The 26,432-nt window shown below is 44.0% G+C and overlaps 2 protein-coding genes across 8 annotated transcripts in view; one reads left to right on the forward strand and one right to left on the reverse strand.

Moving 5' to 3' along the window:
* MTMR14 (myotubularin related protein 14) overlaps window positions 1–8,606 on the reverse strand; it is a 43,208-nt gene extending 34,602 nt beyond the window's left edge. For 5 of the 7 annotated variants that reach the window (XM_028169095.2, XM_057554612.1, XM_007192525.2 and 2 more), the window contains exons 1-3: window positions 8,313–8,606; window positions 6,076–6,224; window positions 1,017–1,125 (exon numbers count right to left, since the gene is read on the reverse strand). In XM_028169095.2, the coding sequence (XP_028024896.1) occupies window positions 1,017–1,125; window positions 6,076–6,224; window positions 8,313–8,468 (414 nt within the window). In that variant the 5' untranslated portion in view covers window positions 8,469–8,606. Of the gene's footprint in view, window positions 1–1,016; window positions 1,126–5,712; window positions 5,971–6,064; window positions 6,225–8,312 lie in introns of those variants that run through there. The other 2 variants (XM_007192526.2, XM_057554614.1) reach the window with 2 other exon arrangements.
* Window positions 8,607–11,184: 2,578 nt separating this feature from the next.
* On the forward strand, window positions 11,185–12,282 carry LOC103007237 (aldo-keto reductase family 1 member A1-like). The gene is given in 2 exon segments (XM_057554932.1): window positions 11,185–12,217; window positions 12,219–12,282. Coding segments are annotated over 2 exon segments (1,008 nt in total). The 5' UTR covers window positions 11,185–11,273.
* Window positions 12,283–26,432: the final 14,150 nt, after the last annotated feature.

Genomic DNA, 26,432 nt, shown 5'->3' on the forward strand with positions numbered 1-26,432 from the left:
CTCCCCCAACGCTGGCACCTGCCTGGAACGCCCTCCCACCCTTCCTCCAAAGCTGGCAGCCTAGTCCCGCTCACCTAATGAGGCCATGTCTGTCAGTCCACACTGCTGCCCATCTGTTTTTGTTTTTGTTTTTGTTTTTAAGTTTTGGCCGCACTGCACAGCGTGCAGGCAGGATCTTAGTTCCCCAACCAGGGGTCGAACCCACACCCCCTGAAGTGGAAGCACAGGGTCTTAACCACTGGACCGCCCGGGAAGTCCCCAACTGCTGCCCGTCTTAAGTGGGTTCCTCTGACACCACACCACGTGGCCCTAAGCTGCAGTGTGGTAACTTGAGGGCGTTTTGCAGTAAGTTTAAACCCCAGCTCTCTAGTTGTGTAAACTTGGGGAAGTTATTTAACCACTTTGAGCCTTCGTTTCATCTGCAAAATGGGAATATCAAATACACCAAAGGATTATAAAAAGAGGTGAAATGAGACCATAGTGGGCAGCCAAATTAACAACAGTCACTAGAATATAAGCTTGATAAGGGTGAGGATTTTTGTCTACCTTATATGCTGATGTACTTTGAGGCCTGAACATGACACACATTCAATAAATACTTGGTAAATTATATGACTGAAAGAATGAACAAACAACAATGTACTTACTCATCTGATCTAATCTATTCATAAACTTTTGATGTAGGCATGATTATTTTTCCCATTTTATAGAGGAGGAAACTGAGGCCTTGCACAGGCAGGAAGTAACAGAGCCATGATCAGAACGTAGGCAGTCTGGCTCCAGGACACAGGGTGGGGTCCTCTGCTGTGACTGTCCCTTTCCTAATTAGACTCACCTTCAAAAAAAGTCGTATCAGAATTGGTCTGTTTCTCTGGCCTGCTTCCCACGGCACCAGGCACCCAGTAATCACCCAAACTCGTCTGGCAAAAGCCAAGAACACGAGACTCTACACTTTGCATTACGCCAGGTACCCCGCGAGAGGGTCTCAGGGATGCGAGGCTACGGCGTGGTCTTACCTTGCCCTTGAACAGGATCACTGGGCAGACAAACCGTCCTCTGCACCTGGCCGTCTTGCTGCGGTTGACGAGGTCCTGCAACTTGCTCACCTGCACGGTGCTCTGAAACCTAAAAACGGGCAAGAGAGGTAGGTCAGGCTGCGTCTGCGTGAGTACAGTGTGCCCCATACTAGGGTTGTGTGTGTGTGTGTGTATGTGTGTGTGTGTGAATATTCATTTCAAATTTAATAAATGCTCAGATTCCTAAATTCTAGATCATGGACATTCTAAGCTTTTCAAGAAAAGAAAAAAATGCTATATTATAGATACTAAAATGGAAGTCATCCTGATTTCAAAACCTTTAAGATTAAAAAAAAAAAAAGTCAGCTACTCTGAAGACATGGTATTTAAAATACAGAAACATACATAGCAAACTGAATGTTGATTATGTCTAGGGTGTTCAGTATTTTACTCCAAAAGTAAGACAATAGGTGTGCTGGGGACCCTCAGGAAATCATGGGGCCATTCTTGTCATCTTTCAGAGTGCAGGATAAGATGAAGGTTCACATTTCACACGGCTGTGAGCCTCTGATACCTCCCCAACGTTCCAGCTACCTCTAACAGTCCAAAAAGCCAACAGGGCAGGGAATGCTGGAGCAAAGGCAGTGAAAGAGAAGCTATTTGTGGCCTTGAGAAGCACAGTAGCTAATGCACTGGGTTTGGTAAGGGAGCTTCTATAACATGAAAAAAATACATTTAGAAATGAGCTTAAGCAACTCACACATATTAAATCAGGTCAAATCAGCTGACCCCTAAAATGAGGGTCTACTCTCATAGCTTCACCCACTGATTCTTTTTTTCTTTTCTTTTTTTAAAATTTCTTGGCCGCGCTGAATGGCATGAGGGATCTTAGTTCCCCCACCAGGGTTTGAACCCGCGCCCCCTGCAGTGGAAGCGCAGAGTCTTAACCACTGGACCACCAGGGAAGTCCCCACCCATAGATTCTTAACAAAAGACTCCACATCAGCCAGTCAGAGCTTCTGGTTGCAAGAGGAACAGGAGGCAGGGAAGTTCAAGAGTGGGAAGCTATCCCCGCCATGCAGAGTAATGCAAGGTGACAGGAGAGAAGGGAGGGAAGACACTCAAGTGCCCTCCTTACATGGGCTGAGCTTCCAGGCCGAGTCCAAGAGGGCGTTCATTCCTTCTACATCCCAGTCGCGCTAGCACTCCCGTGTCATTGCACAGCATGTGCACACAAATAATTGTTTCAGAATGAGTAAGTTCACCAACTCCTACACATCTGTGATACCCTTTTAAGCATATCTGGATACTGCTGGCACCAATAAAAATATAGTCTTTCAAAAACACTGCTGATTTCTTAGTAGCCTTCATAGATATATTCTCAAACCAGTTACTAATAAAATAACTACTATCAAGAGAAGATGTGAAACTGAAGTTAAACAGCGGTCTTCAAATAAAAACCTGGACCAAGAGTTTGGTGACCATGGAAAGAGAACAAGGGGATAAAATAAGAGGACTTATACTTCCTATGGTGTATTTTTCTGTAAGGTCTGATTTAAGATTTCTTTTTCATTTTTATTAAACATTTTGTTTTAAATCACAAAATTATTATATCCTTACCATAACCAATTCAAACAACAAAGAAGTGACTACATGTTATTTTTACGATCAAGATTTTTTTCCTTTTTTGATGGAAGGAGGAAGGTGCCCGTAGGACGGCACGGGCCAACTAGCCAGGTCCTAGAAAAAACATGGCTTACTGAAAACCAAGTTCTGCCACCTTCCCCTCACTCAGGTTCTCTATGGAATAAAAAGGCACCTCAGGGTTTCCCTGGTGGCACAGTGGTTAAGAATCCGCCTGCCAATGCAGGGGACACGGGTTGAAGCCCTGGTCCAGGAAGACCCCACGTGCCGCGGAGCAACTAAGCCTGTGCGCCACAACTACTGAGCCTGTGCTCTAGAGCCTGCGAGCCACAACAACTGAGCCCACATGCCACAACTACTGAGTCCACGCGCCTAGAGACCATGCTCCGCAACAAGAGAAGCCACCGCAATGAGAAGCTCACGCACAGCAATGAAGACCCAATGCAGCCAAAAAAAAAAAAAAAAAGGCACCTCAGAATGAAACAATGGCCTAATTAAACTCAGATGCCAAGATAATACAAAACTGAGCACACAGAGCACGGCTCACAGTAGTCTCCCTCCCACCTTTTGGTGGCCTCCGTCCATTTGCACAGATGTGGTCAGCACCATCTGTTTTAACTGACTCTCACGGAGCTCACTCCAGCAGCTCTAAAAGCCTTGAAACTGCATTTGATTCTCCCAGGCTGAATCCTTCCATTCAGCAAACTCTCCACATAACCGAGGGAGAGAACATGCCAGCATTTCCCTCTTAGAGGCTCTGCGCAGTCTTATCATGTGAAGGAAGGCACCTTTTTCTTGTTAGGCTAGCTGGTGCTTTATTTTCCTGGGTCCCCTACTCAAAGAACCAATTCAGTTTCTGTTCTCAGTGGTTCCTGTTTTTATTTTTGTTATCTCTTGGCCTCAGAATCTTTCCCTTACTGTGCTAAGCACTGGGCTGTGTCAGGCACCTGATACTCATATTTGAATGAATGAAAGTGAGCTTGTGTATTTATGTCTGTCTTGTGGGACTGAGCCCTTAACCTGTGGGATCTAATGCTATCTGTAGAACACAAGGCTGGCGTCTGAAAGTTAGTGGAATGGGAGAACAACCCCCCCACCCTACACTCACACACAAGCTGGAATTATCAAGTGCAGAACTTTAACCACTGTCTCCCAATGCTTCACCTGTACTTGCCCTAATTCTGGCCTTTGTTACACTGTCATTGCTCATTGATTGGTCTGTGTTACCCAGCAGATCTAAAGGTAGGGACTTCATCTCTCTGGTAGGGCCTCCAACTAGACCCCTGGGGTCTGCCTCATGGCAGCAGTTTGCCTCGTTGACAAACTCATGTCTTCATCATTCAGAGATCCCCATCCAGGCGTCTATTCTCAGATATGGGCTAAACTGGGGAGGTGGGTTAAGAGGACCAAACCACTTCCTGAATCCAATTCTACCCTGTGTAACTCAGTCTAATTAGTGTCATATTAACACCAAGTCCAGGCATGTGTAAAGAAGCAAAAAGTGCTACTTCCTCCCACCTGAACATGCACATACTCCCTTCTCTTTAACAGGCATCACCCACTCAGTATCACTTCGAGGCCTTGCAAGAAATGAAAAGTAAAAACAAACTCCACGGGACTTCCCTGGTGGTGCAGTGGATAAGACTCTGTGCTTCCAATGCACAGGGCCTGGGTTCGATCCCTGGTCAGTGAACTAGATCCCACATGTGTGCCGCAACTAAGAGTTCACAAGCCACAACTAAGGAGCCCACATGCTGCGACTAAGACCCGGCACAACGAAATAATAAATAAAAACAAACAAACAAACAAAAACAAACTCCACAATTCCTCTAGGGTTAGGGATATACTGCAGTGACCCTAGCCTGGGCAGCTAGACCCCGCTAGGCAAGATGGGAGTGCCGTGGTGGTGACAGAAAGAACAGGCAGTCATACAAGTGCTCTGATCTACATTCAATTCCTTTTCCCAATCCATTCTTTTTTCTCAGTGCACCCCACCACGACCTCATTACAGGGCACACTGATAGATCTCCCATTTTACTCCTCCGCTTGAAAGGCTTCTCTGGCTCCCTGGCGTTCCCAGGCTATAGCAAAGGTGAGACTCATCTAGGGAGCTCTCTGAGGCACAGATTCTGGAAACTGTGATTCAGGGGCCCTGGAATCTGTGATTTCAATGAGTGCTCAGGGGGTACTAGCCCAATAACCACTAACACCCACAAGTCCACACGCCTGATGATCAAGACCCTGTACAAGCTGATCCCTAACAAAGGACATTTCAGGGACACCCCTACTCATCCTTCCAAATCCAGCTGAAAGGTCTCCCCAAACATACACCAGGCAGAATCCACCCTTCTCCCCAGTTTGTCTACAGCAGTGCTTCTCAAACCTCCATGTGCGTACGAATCACGGGGCCATCTTGTTATGCTGTGATTTTGATTCAGTGGCTCTGGAGCCCAAGACTCAGAATCTCTAGCCGTTCCTGGGTGCGCGGATGGGCGCACTATGAGTAGTGATGGCCCGCTGCGCTTTGCAGCACGACTCCACCACAGCACTCATCATCACAGTGCTTCCACGGGGCCAGGCTCTCACGGATATTGTTGGCAACAGCTCCTGGAACTCCCTTAAAATCAACAGCAAGCAGGGAGCCTAGGGGAACAAACTTTGAGATCAACATAAAGCACTTCCTAGAGCATCAGTGATTATTTATCAGTGTCAAACAACTGCTACCATTTACTGACTGCCTATGGGCTGCATCCTGTGCCGGGTGCTCTGTGTCTGCTCTGGTGTGAACTGTTACCACACACAAAGCACTCAGGCCTTGGGAGGCCCTCAATAAATGTAGCTCTTATTTCTAATTCTTACAGCACACACGTCAGGCTTGGAATAGTCCTGTTTATCAGCAGGAACTGCAAAAGCCACTTTTCTAAATAGAGGTAGAAACTGATGAGGAAACTAAGAGACAAAGAGGTTCAGTAACTTCCCCAAGTTAGTTACACAGCCAGCAAGCAGGGCAGCCAGCACGTACGCTGACCTCAGGCTCTTAAGCTCCACATACCGTAAGTGCCCTTCCACATGTCGACAAAGCATACCTCCCACTTGCTCTCTTAAAAAAAAGAAAAAAACAGAACAAAAAACACTGAGGTTCAGAGAGGTGAGGTGTGAAGTCAGCTGTCTCAGGACAATGAGCTATAGGGTAGGAGTAAAACAAGAGGCCAGGGCTGTGACTCCCAACCCCTCCTTCTATGCTGTGCTACTCTGCCAATCTAAGATGTGAAACCCTGAAGAAAACAAAGATGCCAATGAGGCTTGACACCTGGGAAAAGTGAGCCTGCCCCACCCAGCTGCAGACTTTCCTAACCCTGGGCATGAGCTGTCAAGGCCTTCCCAGATGGGCACGCTTTGGTTACATGATGCTCACGTGTCTTTCTCCTTCTCAGAACTCTCATACTCCAGGAACACGATGTGCTGGGGGTAGTGGCCGCAGATATCCCCATTCACATTTTGGATCACGCTGTAACAGTAGTCTCGGCCAAACAGCTCCAGACACCTCTTCTCAATGCGCTCAACCTGCACAGAGGACGAGATCTGAGCATAAAGAAGATTCTGGGGTTCTGAGAATTAGGCAGTTCCTGACCTGGAGAGGTCTCTGGGAATGACAATGTGCCTCTGTGATTATAATTCAATACCAGGAAAAGACATCTTGCTAGATCACAGGCCCTAAACGTGTGGTTCATGAACCCACATGGTAAACTTTGGGAGAGACTCTGAACCCCTCAATGTTGTGGTGAAACTGTGTATGTTAAGCATTTGAAGAGAGGTTGACACCTTTCATTAGATTCTCAAAGGGGTCCACAATCCATAAAATATTAAGAACCCCTGCTCTAAGTTACTTTATTTTATTTTTAATAAATTTATTTATTTATTTTTATTTTTGGCCGCATTGGGTCTTTGCTGGAGCACACGGGCTTTCTCTAGCTGAGGCAAGCGGGGGCTATTCTTTGTTGCAGTGCGCGGGCTTCTCATTGCGGTGGCTTCAGTAGTTGTGGCTCGCGGGCTCTAAAGTGCAGGCTCAGTAGTTGTGGCGCACGGGCTTAGTTGCTCCGCGGCACGTGGGATCTTCACGGACCAGGGCTCGAACCCGTGTCCCCTGCATTGGCAGGCAGATTCTTAACCAATGCGCCACCAGGGAAGTCCCTCTCTAGGTTACTTTAACCGGCACTAATCCATTATCTTCCTTTGGCTGCAGATTCTTCCCCATTCTCCAGCCACAGACCAGTACCTAGAAGCTCTAGTTAGTGTAATGAGTAAAAGATGCAGACAAAACTGTCTCCTTACACGCAATTTGCTTATGAAATAGAAGGAACAGCTCCCTTAAAATTGCCCTTGTTTTGCTCAGTTCAGGGAAAGACCCACCGGAAGAACAACATAAAACCTGTAACATCTCAAGAAGTCTGCAAAAGATCAGAAGTTTAGGGCCAGGTGGAGTGAGTCAAGTATAACTTTTTACAACCCTAATCTTCAGGGGTGTGTAAGAAGGAAGGGGGGCCCAGCAAAACTGACCCTCTAGCCACCCAAAAGACCAATGTGGAGGGAAAAACTCACAAAAGTTAGAAATCCTCAAATTTCAAGGGGCACGAGTATCATTAAGAAGCCTATTAGAAAATACAAATTCCAGATTCCCACTCTCAGAAATTCTAACTCAGTAGGACTGGGTGGGATCAAGGAACCTTTATTTTTAACAAACACCCCAGATGACGCTGCAACAGGTGGTCCTCAGGCTAAGCTCTGAAAAATACTCGGTCCTTTGGAGAGTGGGGGAGACCAATCATTACTGAAGTCTTCCCTGCATTACTCCAGACTAGCAGATGCCAAGTGCAGTAAGTCCTAGCATAGGTAACCCCTGGAGCCAAACCAGAGTTTCATGGCCTGGGAGGGAACAGACTTCCATTGGAAACCCTGATGCTAAACCTGCCAAAACCACGTGGGGAATGAAAGACGGCAGGGTCGGCAAGATTCCCATCAGACTGCCAGGCAATGCCTAAGATGGGAATGGCCTGACCAGACTGGAAGCCTTCCAGGTCTGGTAATAAGGAGACTGAAGGGAATCCCAAAAGTAGAAAAAAAGAGAAACTAAGACTTGCTTTTGACAAAGGAACAGAGGGAGTATGAGTTGCCTTCCTGCTCTATGGGAGAAAGAAAGGGATGGGCCTAATTCTAAAGTCATGCTGAGACTGTACAAGGGGGCAACACACTCGGTTTATCTCTTGGCTCCATTCTGCCCCACCCCTCCAGCCCCTTCACTCTGATATCTGACCTGGATAAATCCTCTACACTTCAAAAAATCTAGATATGAGAGTTTTTGTCCCCATACTTAATGCATGGGAATAACCCTCCTCAGCTCCTCTTCTCTAATCTCTGAACAAGGCCACTCAGCGCTAATCTTTGACCTCCAAACCCTTTTGTCTCAAACCAAAACGTCGTCCTTCCTTGGCTCGTTCTAAGCCCAGTTCCTCCTTTTCGGTTTTTAAACCCGACCCTTACTCTCCGGGTCCAGACACTGGGCACTTCCCTCTCTCTCTGTCCTATGACCCCTGACCTCAGCAACGTCGCAAACCAGGGACCTTCTCTTTCTGCTCATCGCGCCTCCGGACTCACCTTAGAGCCTCCCGTCCCGCTGCAGTCCTTGGCCCGGTACTGAGTCCGGGAGAACTCCTCCAGCAGCTCCCCGAGCCCTGGCTCCTGCGGCTGTGGGGTGCCTGAAGAAGCCGAGGACCCCGCCGAGGCGGCGGCGGCGGCCCGAGCGCCGGCCATGGCCCAGCCCCGCGTCCCTTTCAGCGCCCTGCGTCGCCCTCAGCGCGGGCCAGCCCAGCCCATGGCACCTGAAGGCACCGACTCCGAGTCCTGAACCTCCGGAGCCGCCTCAGCCACCTCCTTCGCTTTCCACTTCCGGCCCCGCCCCACCAAGCCGGATGTTTACTCCAGAGCTGGCCAATCGGAGCCCAGGACTCGCGCCCTGCCCCACGATTACCTGCCCAACCCCGACGCGGAGCGGTCCAAGTGGTCTCCGGAGCGGGGACCGCGGCGTGCTCCGCCCCACCGGGTTTCCCCTGGGAAGCCAGGCTAAACCATTGGGGCTGCGGGGGGGTACAGCGCGGAACTAGGAGGAAGGAACCACGGGAAAGAACCAGCCGAAGAGTGGAATAAACCATTAACAGGGAGAGGAGGCGGGAACTCTTGGAGGCACCTAATCAGTGTTGGCAACCATAGTAATGACAATAAGTAATAATAAAACAGCATTTCGTAAGGCACTTTGCTTGCATTACTGCTCACAGCCGTCCCTCTGATTGCTGCAATAGTCAACCCGCTTTATTGAAGTAACCGCGGGTCATGACTGGCTTGAAATTCTGTGATTAAAAAGCCCCATGTTATTTTTCTATTTTTCTTAATGGAGTATTTCAAACATTCATAGAAATGGAGAGAATAGTATAATGAACCCTTATGTGTCCATTAGCTTGTTTCAATGATCATCAACATACACCAATCTATCTTGTTTCATCAATCTTTGCCCCATCCAATAGTATTATTTTAAAGCACATCTCATTATTTAATCTGTGAATACTTCAGTATTAATCTTCTAACAGATTAGTACTGTTAAAAAATGATTAAGGAAGAGAATTTAGGTGTTAAACATACTTTAACACTTCATGAAGCCACCACTGTTTGTTCCCAAGGGTCCAAAGAACTGCAACATGGGACTGAAGGCAGGACACTTTTATAGGATAAAGAATAAGGAACAAGGAAGAAATGGGAATTCCCTGGCGGTCCATTGGGTAGGACTCCTCCGCCCTTTCACTGCTGAGGACCTAGGTTCAGTCCCTCATCAGAGAACTAAGATCCCTGCAAGCCACCTGGCGGCCAAAAAAAAAAAAAAAAAGAACATGGAAGAGAAAAATAGAAAATAAAGAACAAGGAAGTAATTATAAAGCCCAGAGTTTGGGGACTGGCTGACTAGATATACTGTGTTTCTGGTCAAGCAGAACATTTACAGAGACACCAAAGTTACTAAGTTTTGCTCTCTTGCTGTGGCACTCTGGGCAGGAATGGCTCCATCTTTGGCCTAGAAATTTATTTCAGTAATTCTCCCTTTTCTCATCCTCTTGACCATTCAAGAGGTTTGGTCAAAAATATGAGTACTAACATGACCCTCAGTCACCACTGCCTCTTCTGCTCTCAGTGTAGCATTCACAAGAGGTGATGTCAGGCTTGTATTCTTGGCCCTGCTTCTGTTCTTCTGTTCTCTTTTGTCACTTCAGTCAGAGAGAGACCATGTGTTGGCTGGTCAGTCGCTGCCCACATGCATTTAAAACTTTTGAGAGAACCCAGCTTATCAGGGAGACAATAATAATTACTAGCAACAAAACAATGTCCATGGTTTGGAGAGTACTCCTGAGCCAGGGTCCCCATGATCCAAACCAGCTAGAAAACTGGGGACACTTCTTTAAGCCAGTTGGCCTGTTTATGTATTTCGTGTAACTATGTCTCCCTTCCCCAGAAATGTTTATGCAGCGAGCTTGTTCCAGAGAAACTGAGGTGTTATAAATCAGGGAGAAGTTTGTGACGGGAAGAAAGAACTACAGGATCACCAGCATCCAAGCCAGTCCAATAGTCAGTTTACCCTTCTTTGCAATGGTCTGAGGTAGGTGAACAGTTATTTTTCCAGGCTAGAGCAAGCCAAAAGGTGGAGAAAAGAATAATAAAGACCTTCATGATGTAAGAATTAGGAAAAGGATGGTCAGAGAAGGAAGGAAGAATGGAAGGAAATGCTCTTAATCTGACTTCTTGGGAGGAAACAGTCTACCTCAGTGTTGCCTAGTTCTCTTCCTAGTCAACTGGATTTTGAGGTCTTTTTGGCATTTAAACAGGGCCAGATGTCAGGTGGGGTCTTCTTCAGTTGTGAAACGTACCCAGATTTTTTAATGTTTGTTTGTTTTTTTTAAAGTTGGCTCTTTTATTTTGCTATATATTTTTTTATATTTATTTATTTATTTGGCTGTGCTGGGTCTCAGCTGTGGCACATGGGATCTTCGCTGTTGCGTGCAGGATCTTCGTTGCAGCATGCAGTATCTTCTAGTTGTGTCATGCGAACTCCTAGTTGCGGCATGCGAACTCCTAGTTGCAGAATGTGGGATCTAGTTCCCGGACCAGGGATCGAACCTGGGCCCCCTGCAATGGGAGCACGTAGTCACAGACCCTGGACCACAAGGGAAGTCCCTGTACCCGAGTTTTCACACCTTGTAATTCGACAGTGATGTTAGTGGTCAAGAATACTTGGTAGGGTCCTTTCCAGGAATCTCACTTCTGCAAAAGCATCAAAGTAAAACAATAATTGTCTGTAAATGACAATGAACTTTAAAATGCCCATGGTTGGAGATCTGATGAGAGTTCATTATAATGGAATTGACAAGGAAATTTGGTTATTTCTGTGATACCCAACATTTTTAAGATGATAACTAGGAATCTGGGAAGCTGAGGCCCATTGGGTAGCTAGCAGGGCACAGGACTGAGCTGAAAAGCCATACTTCCCTGTTAACGTCCTGTGCTCGTGCCGAGGGGGCAATGGTGGCTTCCTGTATCCTCCTGCACACTGGACAGAAGATGCCCCTGATTGGACTGGGCACCTGGAAGAGCAAGCCTGGCCAGGTAAAAGCAGTTATTAAGTATGCCTTGAGTATAGGCTACCGCCACGTTGACTGTGCTATCTACGGCAACGAGACTGAGATTGGGGATGCCCTGAAGGAGGATGTGGGACCTGGCAAGCTGGTGCTTCAGGAGGAGCTGTTTGCGACTTCCAAGCTGTGGAACACGAAACACCACCCTGAGGATGTGGAGCCTGGCCTCCGGAAGACACTCGCTGACCTCCAGCTTCAGTATTTGGACCTGTACCTGATGCACTGGCCTTATGCCTTTGAGCAGGGAGACAACCCTTTTCCTAAGAATGCAGATGGGACTATATGCTATGACTCCATTCACTACAAGGAGACTTGGAAGGCTCTGGAGGCACTGGTGACTAAGGGGCTGGTGTGGGCACTGGGCCTGTCCAACTTCAGCAGTCAGCAGATCGATGATGTGCTCAGTGTGGCCTCTGTGCGCCCAGCTGTCCTGCAGGTGGAATGCCACCCATACCTGCCTCAGAAGGAGCTGATTGCCTGCTGCCAAGCACGCGGCCTGGAGGTGACTGCTTATAGCCCTCTGGGCTCCTCTGAGCATGCTTGGCGTGATCCTGATGAGCCTGTCCTGCTTGAGGAGCCAGTGGTCCTGGTACTGGCTGAAAAGCATGGCCAGTCTCCAGCTCAGATCTTGCTCAGGCGGCAGGTCCAGCAGAAAGTGAGCTGCATCCCCAAGAGTGTCACACCTTCCCATATCCTTCAGAACATCCAGGTGTTTGACTTCACCTTTAGCCTGGAGGAGATGAAGCAGCTGGATGCCCTGAATAAAAATTTGCTATTCATCATGCCCGTGCTTACGGTGGATGGGAAGAGGGTCCCGAGAGATGCAGCTCACCCCCTTCAATGACCCATATGGAGACCACAGCTTCCTGGCTTCCTTTTCATCTCTCCAGCTATAATGTCCTGCCATCCCCAGAAAGAAGGAGTTAATAAAGCCATTGGAGTATCCATCCAAAAAAACATAAAAACAATAACTAGGATTATAACTTGTAACATTATACCATGCACATCAGATTTTTAGGAATTTTATATAAGTTCTGGAACACTTATGTTAATAACATACCCACACAAAGATAAGCTAAAGTTAAACATCACTTCTTATTTGGCAATGTTTTCTTTGTAATTTAACGTATCAAATAAGCCTAATTAGCTTCACATTTCTCTTTTTATAAGGAGAGAGAACAAATATACTAGGGGCCCTTTGGAAAATCCCAAAGTTGGCCCCAGGTCAAAAAAAACTTCATTTAGAATTTGATTTTGGGGGGTTCCCTGGTGGCGCAGTGGTTAAGAATCCGCCTGCCAATGAAGGGGACACGGGTTCGAACCCTGGTCCGGGAAGATCCCACATGCCGTGGAGCAGGTAAGCCCGTGAGCCACAACTACTGAGCCTGCGCTCTAAAGCCCGTGAGCCACAACTACTGAGCCGCGTGTCACAACTGCTGAAGCCCACGTGCCTAGAGCCCGTGCTCTGCAACAAAGAGAAGCCACCACAATGAAAAGCCCGCGCACCACAAAGAAGAGGAGCCCCCGCTCACTGCAACTAGAGGAAGCCCGCACGCAGCCACAAAGACCCAACACAGCCAAAAATAAATAAATAAATAAATACAAATTTTAAAAATCGGATATATTAAAAAAAGAAAGAATTTGATTTTGGGGAAGTTTGTCAAAAATATCCATTTAAGGGACTTCCCTGGTGGCCCAGTGGGTAAGACTGTGCTCCCAATGCAGGCGGCCCGGGTTTGACCCCTGGTCAGGGAACTAGATCTTGCATGCGTGCCACAACTAAGAGCCTGTGTGCAGCAACTAAGACCCAGAACAGCCAAAATAAATAAATAAGTAAATAAATATTTTTTAAAAATATCCATTTAACCGAAGTGACAAGTAAAGACTTCTAAGGCAAGTACAGAAAGTTACATAGTTGTAAAAACCCCAAACCCCTAGCTTTTTTAAGATTCAGGGTTTTCTATTCGCAGATTAAATGTCTTAAAAAATATGACTAGGCTTTTGAGAAAAAAATAAAACTGAAAATCTTGAAAACCTCGACATATCAGAAGTGTTTATTTTTTGGAATTGTTACCGAGTCCAAGCTCGCTCTGCTCGCCGCACAACAGGGCAATGAATCGCAGACGAGGTGTTGAGGCAGGGAATAGACTTTATCAGGAAAGCCGGCAGATGGAGAAGATGGCAGACTACTGTCTCTGAGAAATCATCTTATCAGGGTTTGGATGCCAGTTTCTTTTATAGAATCAGAGAGAGAGAGGCGGAGAGGAAGTAAAGTAAAAGGGCCATCAGTCTTGCAAAACATCTCCTGGAATGACCAGCCTCGGTGAGGGGATGCGTATTTTTTCTTGCAGCCATTCACAGGTGGGCAGGGTTCCCTGAGGCAGCCCATTTTGTATGATTATAATAACAAAAGCAACGCAAAGGAAAGGTTAAAGTTAAAGAAACAGATCCAACATGGAGTCCAATTTAGCTCTTCCCTGTTACAATTCCCCACTGTCAATGTCCATTCCACAATCTTGTGGAAAAAAGGGGTGACAGAGTTCTAACTGGTCAGTCAGATGGGTCTTTCTGGGAGTGTCCGCCATCGGTGTCAGTGTTCCAGATGTTGAGATTTGTCTTTTGTTCCGCTTTGGAAATGTCTACTTGACACCTGTAGACTTAAAAATATTCACAACCTAAAAGTTGAGAGTTGTCAGGAATTTTGAGGGCTTCAAGCCCAGGAGGCTGCATCTCAAGTTAAGAAATTTAGCATTTTTCTATGTATGGGAAGATGCTAGAGTCTGGGCTCACTGAAAGAATTTCTTTGATATGCACCACAGCCCAGATGGGGCCTGTATCCTGTATTTTCACATCCTGCGTTTCCTCAGGGCTCACCATAGGGAGTGGCTGCAGTCTGATGGCTGTTACATGGCAGGTATTCTTCTCCTTCCTGAGTTTCCTCAGTGTTCACCGGCTCACACTGGGGGGCTGCAATCGCTGATGATTGATCCTCTCCTCTTGGTCAGGAATTTGACCAATATTTGGGAGACATTTCATGATCAAATTTTGTCCCATGGTGCTGGGAGGCTCATCCTAGGTCAGGCGAAAATTCTTGATATGCCACTCCAGGTGCTAATTTTTGGATTAGGCCCTATTGATAATTAAAGATTCTCTGGATCCTCTGTCTAATTATGATCCAGGAGACATTTTCCCTTGTTGCTTCTTGCCATACCTAGAATCACATTATTACAATTATTTTTATGTTATAAAAGTGATCTATTTCCTTAAGATGTTTAGCCATAGAAGTTTTGTTGGAGGCCTGGTTACACACTGGGTACTGCAAGAGACAACAATCTTATAAAATAGGGTATAAGTAACAGCTAGTAACATTGACAAAGACATAGTGCAGCAGGGAGACACAAAGCACAAACAATTTGGAAATAAAGAACAAATTAAAACAATGATTAGCATAATATCAAGTCCACAGGAGAACCAGCTGGAGACAACAAATTCTGCCAGGATCAGGTAGAGAGAAAAAGATAAATGTTTCATCTTTGTTTAAAAAGGCATACTTTATCAACTTGTTGTAGGTCATAGCATAAGGTTATAGCATAAAAGTTTTTTCCTAAAAACAAAGATTAAAGTCAATATATTTCCTAAAGTCATAAAGTTATAAATCATATTTACCAGTTCACTCAGTCCCATGTAATTAATTCCCATTGATCTGGATGAAATAATCAGGTTTCCCATCAGTTTTGTCATTTGTTACCCAGTCCAGTGATATTATCTAAAGGCTATAAGAAACTTATATTTGTTAAAAAGTTCCTTTTTATCAGTCTTCTTGAAAAATCTTCATTTTGTAAAAGCATCAGGACAAAAAACAAAATAGCATGGTTAAAAATTTGAGTACAGGTCTTCCCTGGTGGCGCAGTGGTTGAAAATCTGCCTGCTAATGCAGGGGACACGGGTTCGAGCCCTGGTCTGGGAAGATCCCACATGCTACGGAGCAACTAAGCCCGTGCACCACAACTACTGAGCCTGCGCGTCTGGAGCCTGTGCTCCGCAACAAGAGAGGCCGCAACAGTGAAAGGCCCGCGCACCGTGATGAAGAGTGGCCCCCGCTCTCCACAACTAGAGAAAGCCCTCGCACAGAAACGAAGACCCAACACAGCCAAAAATAAATAAATAAATTTATATTAAAAAAAAAAAAAAGATGGCAGAGATAAGGGTTTTTGAGAAGACCAGATAGGACATTTGTATCTCAAAGGTACAGGCAAGTTTCTCCTAGGATGACTTTGTTTCCCCTTTGTTTAATATTTACAAGCCTCTTAAGATTATTCATATTTATTAGAAAATCAATCAACTTGTTCCCCACTGTCAGTGTTACCCGGGGCTCCTGTGGGGAAATCAGGGTCTGACGCCTCGTCCAAGGCAGTCCCCTGGCCTCTTACAGGATATTGGGGCAAGGGAAATTGCCCTGCTGCAGAAGTGGCTCCCAGTCCAAATTGGGTGCCCTGTCAGGTCTTAGATGGTGATACTAAACCAGGTCGTTGTGCCCCGGGTGTTACCACAGAAACTTCTATTTGATCCCAATGGGTAGGGGAAACAGGAGGCAGTGAATATGTTGGCAGCATGGTGGGGGGGGGGGCATTTTGAACAACTGCCAGTGTAGCCTGCTCAGCCACTGGGGGAGCTGGATAGGCTGGGGTGGGGGCTAAGTTTTGAAATAACATGTCCCCACTCTCATTTTCTCCCTCTCCCCCTTGGGTTTCCTTTCAGATCACAGCACTATAAGGTGGCAGTCCTCTGACTCCTTTTCCTCCTGATGCAATAGCATAAATGCTCCTACATATGGAATCTCATCTCTTTTCCCTGCTCTTTTGCAGAACATTTCTAACTGTGAGATTGTATAATAATTGAGTGAGCCATTCAGGGGCCATCGTTCTTCTGATCCTAACATATATTGGGTTCATACCCTATTACAGTAGTATATCATGTCTCTCTTAGTCATAGGCTCATGGCTATGTTTTGCCCATTTACCTAATATATGCCCCAAAGGGTTTTCCTTCGGGATAGGTGGAGTATTTCCCATTTTTATCAGTTTGACTACACCAAAACACAAAAGACACAAATTTCAACACAAAAGGCACAAATTCTAGCATCAATGCACACAAAACCAAAACAAAACCAAGAGCAAAACCAACGAACTAGTTCCCAGATCAGGTAGACTTACCCTACAAAACCAACGAACTAGTTCCCAGTGAACCCGTTCCCAGAATCAGGTAGAGTCCAACAACAATTCCCCCCTCCAACAGGGCACCCCAACCAGATTGGCTTGTCCTGTAAAGGAAAAGCCCAGATTGAGGGGGAATATGTTCCCAGCATGCACACTAAAGGAACTTACCCTCCAGAATCGAATGGAGTCTGTCGACTCGTAGCCCCAAATGGAACGGAAGTTCCCCAGATTGGAACCAAAGTTCCCCAGATGGAACCGAAGTTCCCCAGATTGGAACTGAAGTTCCCAGATGGAACCATCATTCCCCAAATTGAAGTCTGTCGGTTCTTTGCTTCAGCTGCCAAGCACTGGGGTAGCCGGTGCCGCTTCAGGGAACTTTGAAGGGAAGATCCTCGGGACAAATGGTCCTGGCAGCTGCTAGGGCCTTGCCCCAGTATTCCCTGACCGGGCCGGCTACCCACGAGCCGCAAGGCTCCTGGCTAGCTCGCCAAATTTGTTACCGAGTCCAAGCTCACTCTGCTTGCCACAAGACAGGCCAACGAATCGGAGATGAGGTATTGAGGCAAGGAATACGACTTTATTCGGAAAGGCAGCAGACTGAGAATATGGCAGACTAGTGTCTCTGAAAAACCACCTTATCTGGGTCTGGATGCCAGTTTCTCTTATAGAATCAGAGAGGGAGAGGCAGTGAGGAAGTAAAGTAAAAAGGCAGAATAGAGAGGGAGAGGCAGTGTGGAAGTAAAGTAGAAGGGCCATCAGTCTTGCAAAACATCTCCTGGAATGACCAACCTTGGTGAGGGGATGTGTTAGTTTCTTTTTTCTTGCAGCCATTCACAGGTGGGCAGTGTTCCCTGAGGCAGGCCATTATGTATGATTATAATAAAGAAAGCAATGAAAAGCAAAGGTTAAAGTCAAAGAAACAGATCCAACGTGGAGTCCGATTTAGCTCTTCCCTGTTACAGAATTACATATAATTTTAGAGTTCCTCTTTCTCTTCATCAAAAGCATAATCTAAAGTAATTGGTCTCTTAATGCCTGTCATTCTTCAATATTTTTGCAGTGTTGTTAAAAATTTTCAGATTTAAGGATGATAACTCTAGTGACTAAAATGTTATAATCTAAGTGCACATTGTATAAGTAAAGCTTAGCATTTGGCAATAAGTTAAAATTTTTGTACATTTGGGGAAAGGGGTGGATAGTGTAAATAATTTTCAATTATGACATGGAATAGGATGATGACTTTTTTGTGGTTTGATAAAGGAAATTTAGGTTTTATTTTAGTAACTTCATTGAACTGTCAAGCCAATCGGAAAAATGAAAAAAAGAAAAAGTCCTCTTGTAGCTGATAAGACGGTGCTGGTTTGGTTCAATCAGCAGTAGGCTCCATGTCTGATTTTATTTGAGCTAAATGAACAAAAATTTTCATTAAAAAAAAAGATTCAGGATTTTCTTAAGTAATCAAAGACCTGATAAAGATAACATGAAGTACAGTAAATTATTTTGATAAGACACAAAATCTTTGCTTTCCAGGCACTTTTTCTCACCAAAAAACACATCCTACATTCCTTACATAGAGAAGTTTCCTGTATTATTTCTAGTAGTTTTAATTATATACATGTTTTAGAATTCTTAATCCTTATAATCCTTAATTCCTATTTAAAACTAAGAAGTAAGCCATCTGTTACACTAGTATTTTGTGGATTGGTAAATTTATAAATACATTTCATAATTTCTGGAAGTATATTCTTCCTCATAGTAAATTTATCAATGTGGTACAAAACATATTTATTTATTTATTTATTTATTTTTTAAAAATAAATTTATTTATGTGTTTATTTTTGGCTGCATTGGGTCTTCGTTGCTGCGCGGGCTTTCTCTAGTTGAGGGGAGCGGGAGCTACTCCTCGTTGCGGTGCGCGGGCTTCTCATTGCAGTGGCTTCTCGTTGCGGAGCACGGGCTCCAGGTGCGTGGGCTCAGTAGTTGTGGCATGCGGGCTCTAGAGCGCAGGCTCAGTAGTTGTGGCACACGGGCCTAGTTGCTCCGTGGCATGTGGGATCTTCCCGGACCACGGGTTAAACCCGTGTCCCCTGCGTTAGCAGGCAGATTCTTAACCACTGCGCCACCAGGGAAGTCCCACAAAACATATTTATTAACAGAACTATATATCTTTAGCTCCTCTGTAAAGGAAGCCAAATTGGATAAACTTATGATCAGAAGTTAATGTTTCAGCACTTTATCCTATTTGGAAATGATCTAGATATTCAATGAATATCCATCATTTAACTTATCTTAGTATAACTTAGTATAACTTTAGCGTTTCAAGTTGCCAAAAAGATTTTGGAAACTATTTTTAAGTAGACGTACTATAAAGCATAATTATTGTTGAAAAGTTCATTTATAGGGACTTCCCTGGTGGTCCAGTGGTTAGGACTCAGTCCTTTCACTGCTGTGGCTAAGGTTCAATCCCTGGTCAGGGAACTAAGATCCTGCAAGCCATGCAGTGTGGCCAAAAAAAAAAAAAAAAGAAAAAGTTCATTTGTAAGTTCATTTTACTTACATCTATTTAATTTACTTGTTCTTAACAATTATGTTTGGATTATTCATGAAAATTTCATGAAACATTAAACAGCTAACCATCATCTTTGGTTATCTTGCTGGCTAACAAATTCTATAACAGAGATAACAGGAGCTTATTTGACTTGTAGTAAACCTATGTAGAATAAAAGTTGTATGTCTGTGTTATATTTAATGCAGATAACTCTGAAGACATTCCTGTTTTAAATAAACCAGCAAATTTAAACTAGCTTCCCCCCCAAGATTATCCTAGATCATGTGACCTTGAAAAACATTTGAATTAGTTTTTATATTTCTGAGAGTATGTTTAATTTCTTTAAGCCAATTAAATAGAACTCTTTACAAATGAATTTTGGCAATACCATCGGAAGGTAGAAAAAATATCACACATCTATAACACACATATAAAGATATACATAAACATATAGAAGAAAACAGAGATCTTATAACTTTTATTTAAAATTTTAGCCATGAGATGGGTGTGGATCCAAATTGTGTTTGACAGGAGAAATAAGTTAAGATTACCTGTTCGGATGGCTTAAACTTTTTAGTAGTATTTAAGAGAAAGGCTTTTAAGATTTTTCGTTTGCCCAGTTTCCAAAATAGACTTTCCCTTTTTTTCCCCTTCTGATAAGAATTACCTCCTTGAAGTTTGCTTTTCAATTGATGGTTCTCAATTCATAGAGAAGACCAATTAGAATATTTAAATCTTAAAGACACGGAGAAAGAATGTAAGTTCCTCCAATGAATAGGGCAGGTTTGGGGATTGGTAAAAAGGATGGGTGGGTGTTTTCTGTTCTTGTTGTAAATCAAGGACAGTTGTTTTTAATTCCTCCCAGACTTGGGTTGCAACCTGAAGGACGTCATAGATTGACCCACCCACCCAGCTACTTTGTCTCCAATTAGCTTCTTTTTTTTTTTTTAATTTTAATTTATTTTATTTATTTATTTTTGGCTGTGTTGGGTCTTCGTTGCTGCGCATGGGCTTTCTCTAATTGCGGCGAGCGGGGGCTGCTCTTCGTTGTGGTGCACGTGCTTCTCACTGTGGTGGCTTCTCTTGTTGCGGAGCATGGGCTCTAGGCGCCAGGCTTCAGTAGTTGCGGCACGCGGGCTCAGTAGTTGTGGCGCATGGGCTTCGTTGCTCCGCAGCATGTGGGATCTTTCCGGACCAGGGCTTAAACCCGTGTCCCCTGCATTGGCAGGCAGATTCTTAACCACTACGCCACCAGGGAAGTCCCCCAATTGGCTTCTTTATATCAGGGATAAGATATTCAACTAAGATGGAAATCAAAAGATTCCTATGTTGTAAATTCAGAGCTGTTTTTGGAAATTTCTTTTTCTTCCTCTGAATATATGGTTTCATTTTAGCTTAGGGGAGAGGGCCTAAAAAGAAGTTCCTAACCAACTTTGAATATCAGCTTCCAATTTGGCCAACTTATAACCATAGAGCTACTTAAAAAAAAAAAAAATCCTTTCAAATATCTTGTCAGGCTTCATCTGGGACAAATGGTAAGTGGTACTGGCAGTAACGAACAACCCCATGGATGCAAGAGGCATCCCCAGAGACAGTGCAAAAGATACTACCCTCCCAAGATTCAGAGCCACTCCCAAAGGTAGCCAAAGCCTTAGACCATTCCCTTGAGAGCTGGTGTGAAAAAAAATGCACAACCTAAAAGTTGAGAACTATGATTTATTCGGTGAAATTTCTGAGGACTTAAGCCTGAAAGACAGCCTCTCAGATAGCTGTGAGGGGCTGCTCTGAAGAGGTAAGGGGGGGAGCCAGGATATATAGGAGTTTTGTAACAAAAACCAGGCAGTCAGAACATCAAAAGACTACCTGTTAATTAAAGAAAACCAGACATCTCAAGTTAAGGAATTTAGCGCTTTTCTATGTATGGGAAGATGCAAGAGTCTGGGCTCTTTGAAATCATTCCTCTGCTCTGCACCTTAACTATCTAGGGCCAGTATCCTACTTTTTTTCCATCTTGAATCCCCTCAGCGTGCACAGTTGGGGGTGGCTGCCATGGCTGCTTGGCTTGATGGCTGCTACATCCTTTGTTTCCTGATAAGGCATAAGACATTTTGACCCTAGCTGTGACCCGCATTTCTGCATATGTGAGTAGTGACAACCTATATGCCCCAGGCAGGCAGAAACCTGAACCAAGATCTAAGGACACCAAACTAAACAGACAAGAAGGCAGTAGCTGTCCCTGGGAAAGAAAGAATTGATAACCAATGGGTATACCCCAAAACTAAATTCACAAGAGCCTGGATTCGGAAAGGAAAGAACAACGAAATTGTACCTTCCTTCCTCAACCAGGCACTACAGAGATCCAGAAAAGCTGACACTGATAAGAATTCTCACCTTTCTCAGGCTTCTGCCAGTTTTCCCAGGATCCCATTTACAGGCTCCAGAGCAAGTGGAGTTTAGAGAGCGCACTCCTCGTATCTACAAAAATCTGACAAGGTTTTCCATTAATTTCAATTTTAGTTTCCCCTTGGCTGTTTAAAGAAATAACTGGTGGCATTTTATCCGAGAACGCCCTGGAGTCCCATCAACCCTGAGAGAGGTCCAGGTGGGGGTGCCCTTCAGGGGTAAATGTGGGAGCATTCGAGTTAGTGTGGAAGGATTTGACAAACTTTCAAGGACATTCTCCCAGTGTCCCAATTGACTGCAAAACAGACATCGAATTCTGGGCCAGTGTTTTGTTGATGGACCCCAAGAGGGTGTAATGGGGGATGCCCCGTGTTTTAGATTTCTGGCCTTGGAGCTGTTGCGGTTATAAGATCACTAACTTGGAAGACTATTGTTTACTATCTTGTAGTCTCTTCAGAGTGGAAAGGCAATTCAGACTGAGAATTAGTAGACAGTGAGTTCTCAGGTAAAGGAGACTAGAGGGAGTAGTAGGAGTCATGTCAGTCTTATAGTCTTTTATCTTAGGCACCTCTTGTGTCTTAAATTTTTCTTCAGATTTTGCAACTGATCTTTCAATGAAGCTGTTTTGGGATCTTGAAGACTTTTGGAGGCCTATTTATTTTTAATTGAAGTATAGTTGATTTACAATGGAGTATAGTTGTGTTAATTAACACAACATTAACACAGTGTTGTGTTAATTTCTGCTGTATAGCAAAGTGATTCAGTTACAAATATATATATATTCTTTATATTCTTTTCCATTATGGTTTATCACAAAATATTGAATATAGTTCCCTGTGCTATACAGAAGGACCTTGTTGTTTATCCATTCTATATATAACAGTTTGCATCTGTAACCCCAAAGTCCTACTCCATCCCTCCCCCACCCCACAGACCACAAGTCTGTTCTCTATGTCTGTGAGTCTGTTTTGTAGATAAGTTCATTTCTGTCATATTTTAGATTCCACATATAAATGATACCATATGGGGACTTCCCCGGTGGCACAGTGGTTAAGAATCCACTTGCCAATGCAGGGGACACGGGTTCGAGCCCTGGTCCGGGAAGATCCCACATGCCGCAGGGCAACTAAGCCCATGCGCCACAACTACTCAGCCTGTGCTCTAGAGCCTGTGAGCCACAACTACTGAGCCCGCGTGTCACAACTACTGAAGTCCGCGCACCTAGAGCCCGTGCTCTGCAACAAGAGAAGTCACCTCAATGAGAAGCCTGCACACTGCAAGCCAAGAGTAGTCCCCACTTGCCGCAACTAGAGAAAGCCTGCACGCAGCAAAGACCCAAAGCAGCCAAAAATACATTTAAATAAATAAATAAATTTATATATAAAAAAAGATACCATGGACATTTTAAAAAAATAAATGATATCATATGGTATTTGTCTTTCTCCTTCTGACTTACTTCACTTAGTATGATAATCTCTAGTTGCATCTATGTTGCTGCAAATGGCATTATTTCAGTCTTTTTTATGCCTGAGTAGTATTCCATTGTATATATATTCCATTGTATATGTGTACCACATCTTCTTTATCCATTCATCTGTTGATGGACATCTAGGTTGTTTCTGTGTCTTGGCTATTGTGAATAGTGCTGCTATAAACATATGGGTGCATGTATCTTTTTGAATTATAGTTTTGTCAGGATATATGCCCAGGAGTGGGATTGCTAGATCATATGGTAATTCTATTTTTAGTTTTCTTTTTCTTTTTTTTCCTTTTTTTTTTGGCTGTGCCGCACGGCATGCAGGATCTTAGTTCCCTGACTAGGGATGGAACCTGTGCCCCCTGCAGTGGAAGCATGGAGCCTTAACCACTGGACCACCAGGGAAGTCCCATATTTTTAGTTTTCTGAGGAACCTCCATACTATTTTCCACAGCGGCTGCACCAACTTACATTCCCACTAACAGTATAGGAGGAGAACACTACCACTTTCAATGATTTGTTAATCAATCAACTAACTAACCAAGTTTATATGGAGTGCTACTATGTGCCAGGCACCAGGCAAGGCCTGGGAGTGAGTGGTGGATCCTTGAGCTTTGCTATTCACCATCTTGTAGGGAAGGCAGAGGGTAAACAGCAATCCAGTGGGTGGAATGCCGAGGAAGAGCAATTTAGATGCTCTGGCAAAGTTTGCTCTTCTGGAATCTCATCTGCAGAAACTCTGAACCAGGAGGCTGAGTTCCCAGTTGACATCTCTCCCAGGACAGCTGCCTGAATCAGAGAAGGAATTAACTCTTCAGCCAGACTAATATATGTCCTCAATTTAATACTGCTAAATGGTGGGACTTCCCTGGTGGTCCAGTGGTTAAGAATCCACCTTCCAATGCAGGGGACACAGGTTCAACCCCTGGTCGGGGAACTAAAATCCCACATGCCATGGGGCAACTAAGCCTGCACACCGTAACTACTGAGCCCGTGCGTCACAACTAGAGAGGAGCCCACGTGCCGCCACGAAGAGCCTGAGCACTGCAACTGAGAGTTGATGCAGCCTAAATAAATAAATAAATAAATAAATAAATAAACATTTTTTTAAAAATTGCCAAATGGTATCCCCAGAAAGATTCTGGGTAGAGTTTCACTATTGCTAATCAAGGGCCTGTCTGGTGGATTATTCAATAACAAGCCCCACTCTCATGACTTCTGACTTCAAGATGGATTTTTTTGGCCCAGTTGAAGTCCAGGAAATTACATTTCTGATTGTCAGGTCTATCCTTACAAATAACTGGGATGAATCCCCAAAGAAAAGTGCATGGACGTTGGAGTCAGGCAGACCTGGCTGTGCTGGGTTTCCAGGCTGTGTAACCTTGAGCAAGGCACTTTTTTTTTCCCCCCGGCTGCGCTGCACAGGATCTTAGTTCCTAGACCAGGCATTGAACCCGGGCTGGCAGTGAATGGACAGCCAGGGAATGCCCGAGCAAGGCACTTCTGTTCTCTAAGTCTCAGTTTCCTCATCTGTAAAGTGGGGACACTGGCATCTTTGTCATTGGTCATCAAAAGGATTAAAGGCAATACATATTATACAGACCCAACACATGGCAGTCAAGAACAAATGTTTTCGTTGTTTTTTCCTTGTTGCACAAAATGACATTCAAATCAGTTGGCTTTCTAAATAGGTTGGATTTCTTGCTAGAGAGAATGGCAGGGAGGTTAGTCAACATGGCTGGGATTCTTTTTCTTTATTTTCTTTTTATTAGTAAACTAAATTTTATTTTTGGGATTCTTTTAGTTGTATAGCTCTTTGGTCCTTTTTAATTTTTTTTTCCAAACCAGGATGATATTTGACACTTCAGAAAAAAATCCAACGTTGGCTGTTTATAGGAATAAGAATTATCCTTCATAGGAATGTAGAAAAGACCTTCAGAGAAGAGAAGCAGTATGAAGTCCAACCAAGCCCTGGGAACTCATCATAACACATTTACTGGAAATGTCCATCTTATCCATAATTAAACTATAGCTGTTAAGTTTATACTGCAAGTGAGAAAAATAACTATTTTGACTCCTCAATCTTTCTTTAAGATAAATTATCACTTTTTTCATAAGGTATCAGCTATAAGGAAGCTTAGTGAAGTTTTGATTTTTTTGAAAAGAAGTTAATGATCTGGAAGTTTCAACTCACTTGAGTTAAAGACTGACTCCCCTCACAGGTCAAGGTGTACACCATGGTCTGCAGCAGGGGCGCACCTGTGTAAAATGGCTGGGACTCTTGGGACAGAGTCTTAAAAAAAGTAAATTAGTCCTATTTTATTCTAATTATAAAAGTAATACTGAATTTCAGCCTATATGGTAGACTGAGTTGGTAACAAACTATCTTTTCTCCCGGTCTACACTACTAGAACTGTTTAGAAATGTTGCCTACCAAAAAACCATTTCCAACTCCAACTTGTCCTTTCTTCACCATTGGAAGAGCCCACTTACCACTACAGAGAGTGGAGAACGCTCACATTCATTTTTCCAGCCTCTCTTGTGGATATAGGCAGGTTACTGAGTCTTGGCCATTGGGAACTGAGGGAAAGTTTGCAAAGGGACTCTGGGGAAGATTATCCTCCCTAATAGAAAGAGAGGCATGAGAGGAAAAGCCCCCTTCCTTTACTCTGGGCATGGCCATGTCTGCTGCTGCCATCTTGTGACCATAATAAAGAATATTACAGATGCACTGCAGAGAGGAAAGATGGAAAGTTCTCGGTTCCTTGCTGTCATTGTCGAGTCACAAAGTTAAGATGAGAATCCTTAATCTTTGCTACAACCATTCATCATTGAGTATTGTTAGCTGTAAATTTGTCATACATGGTGTTTATTATGTTGAGGTATGTTCCTTCTATACCAAATCTGTTGAGAGATTTCATCATGAAAGGATGTTGAATTTTGTCAAATGTTTTTTCTGCATGTATTGAGATGCTTATATGGTTTTTATCTTTCATTCCATTAATATGGTGTATTATATTTATTGGTTTGCATATGTTGAGCCATCCTTGCATCCCGGAGATAAATACCACTTGATCATGATGTATGATCCTTTTAATGAACTGCTGAATTCAGTTTGTTAGTATTTTGTTGAGAATACTTGCATCTGTATTCATCAGGGATATTGGTCTGTAATTTTCTTTTCTTGGAGTATCCTGATCTAGCTTTGGTATCAGGGTAATGCTGTCCTCATAAAATGAGTTTGGTAGTATTCCCTCCCTTTCAATTTTTTGGAAGAGTTTGAAAAGGATGGGCATTGATTCTTCCTTAAATGTTTGGTAGAATTTACCCATAAAGGCACCTGGTCCTGGGTTTTTCTTTGCTGGGACATTTTTGAATACTTATTCAATCTCCTTACTATCGG

The sequence above is a fragment of the Balaenoptera acutorostrata genome, chromosome 10, assembly GCF_949987535.1.
Source record: "Balaenoptera acutorostrata chromosome 10, mBalAcu1.1, whole genome shotgun sequence".
Lineage (NCBI taxonomy): Eukaryota > Metazoa > Chordata > Mammalia > Artiodactyla > Balaenopteridae > Balaenoptera > Balaenoptera acutorostrata.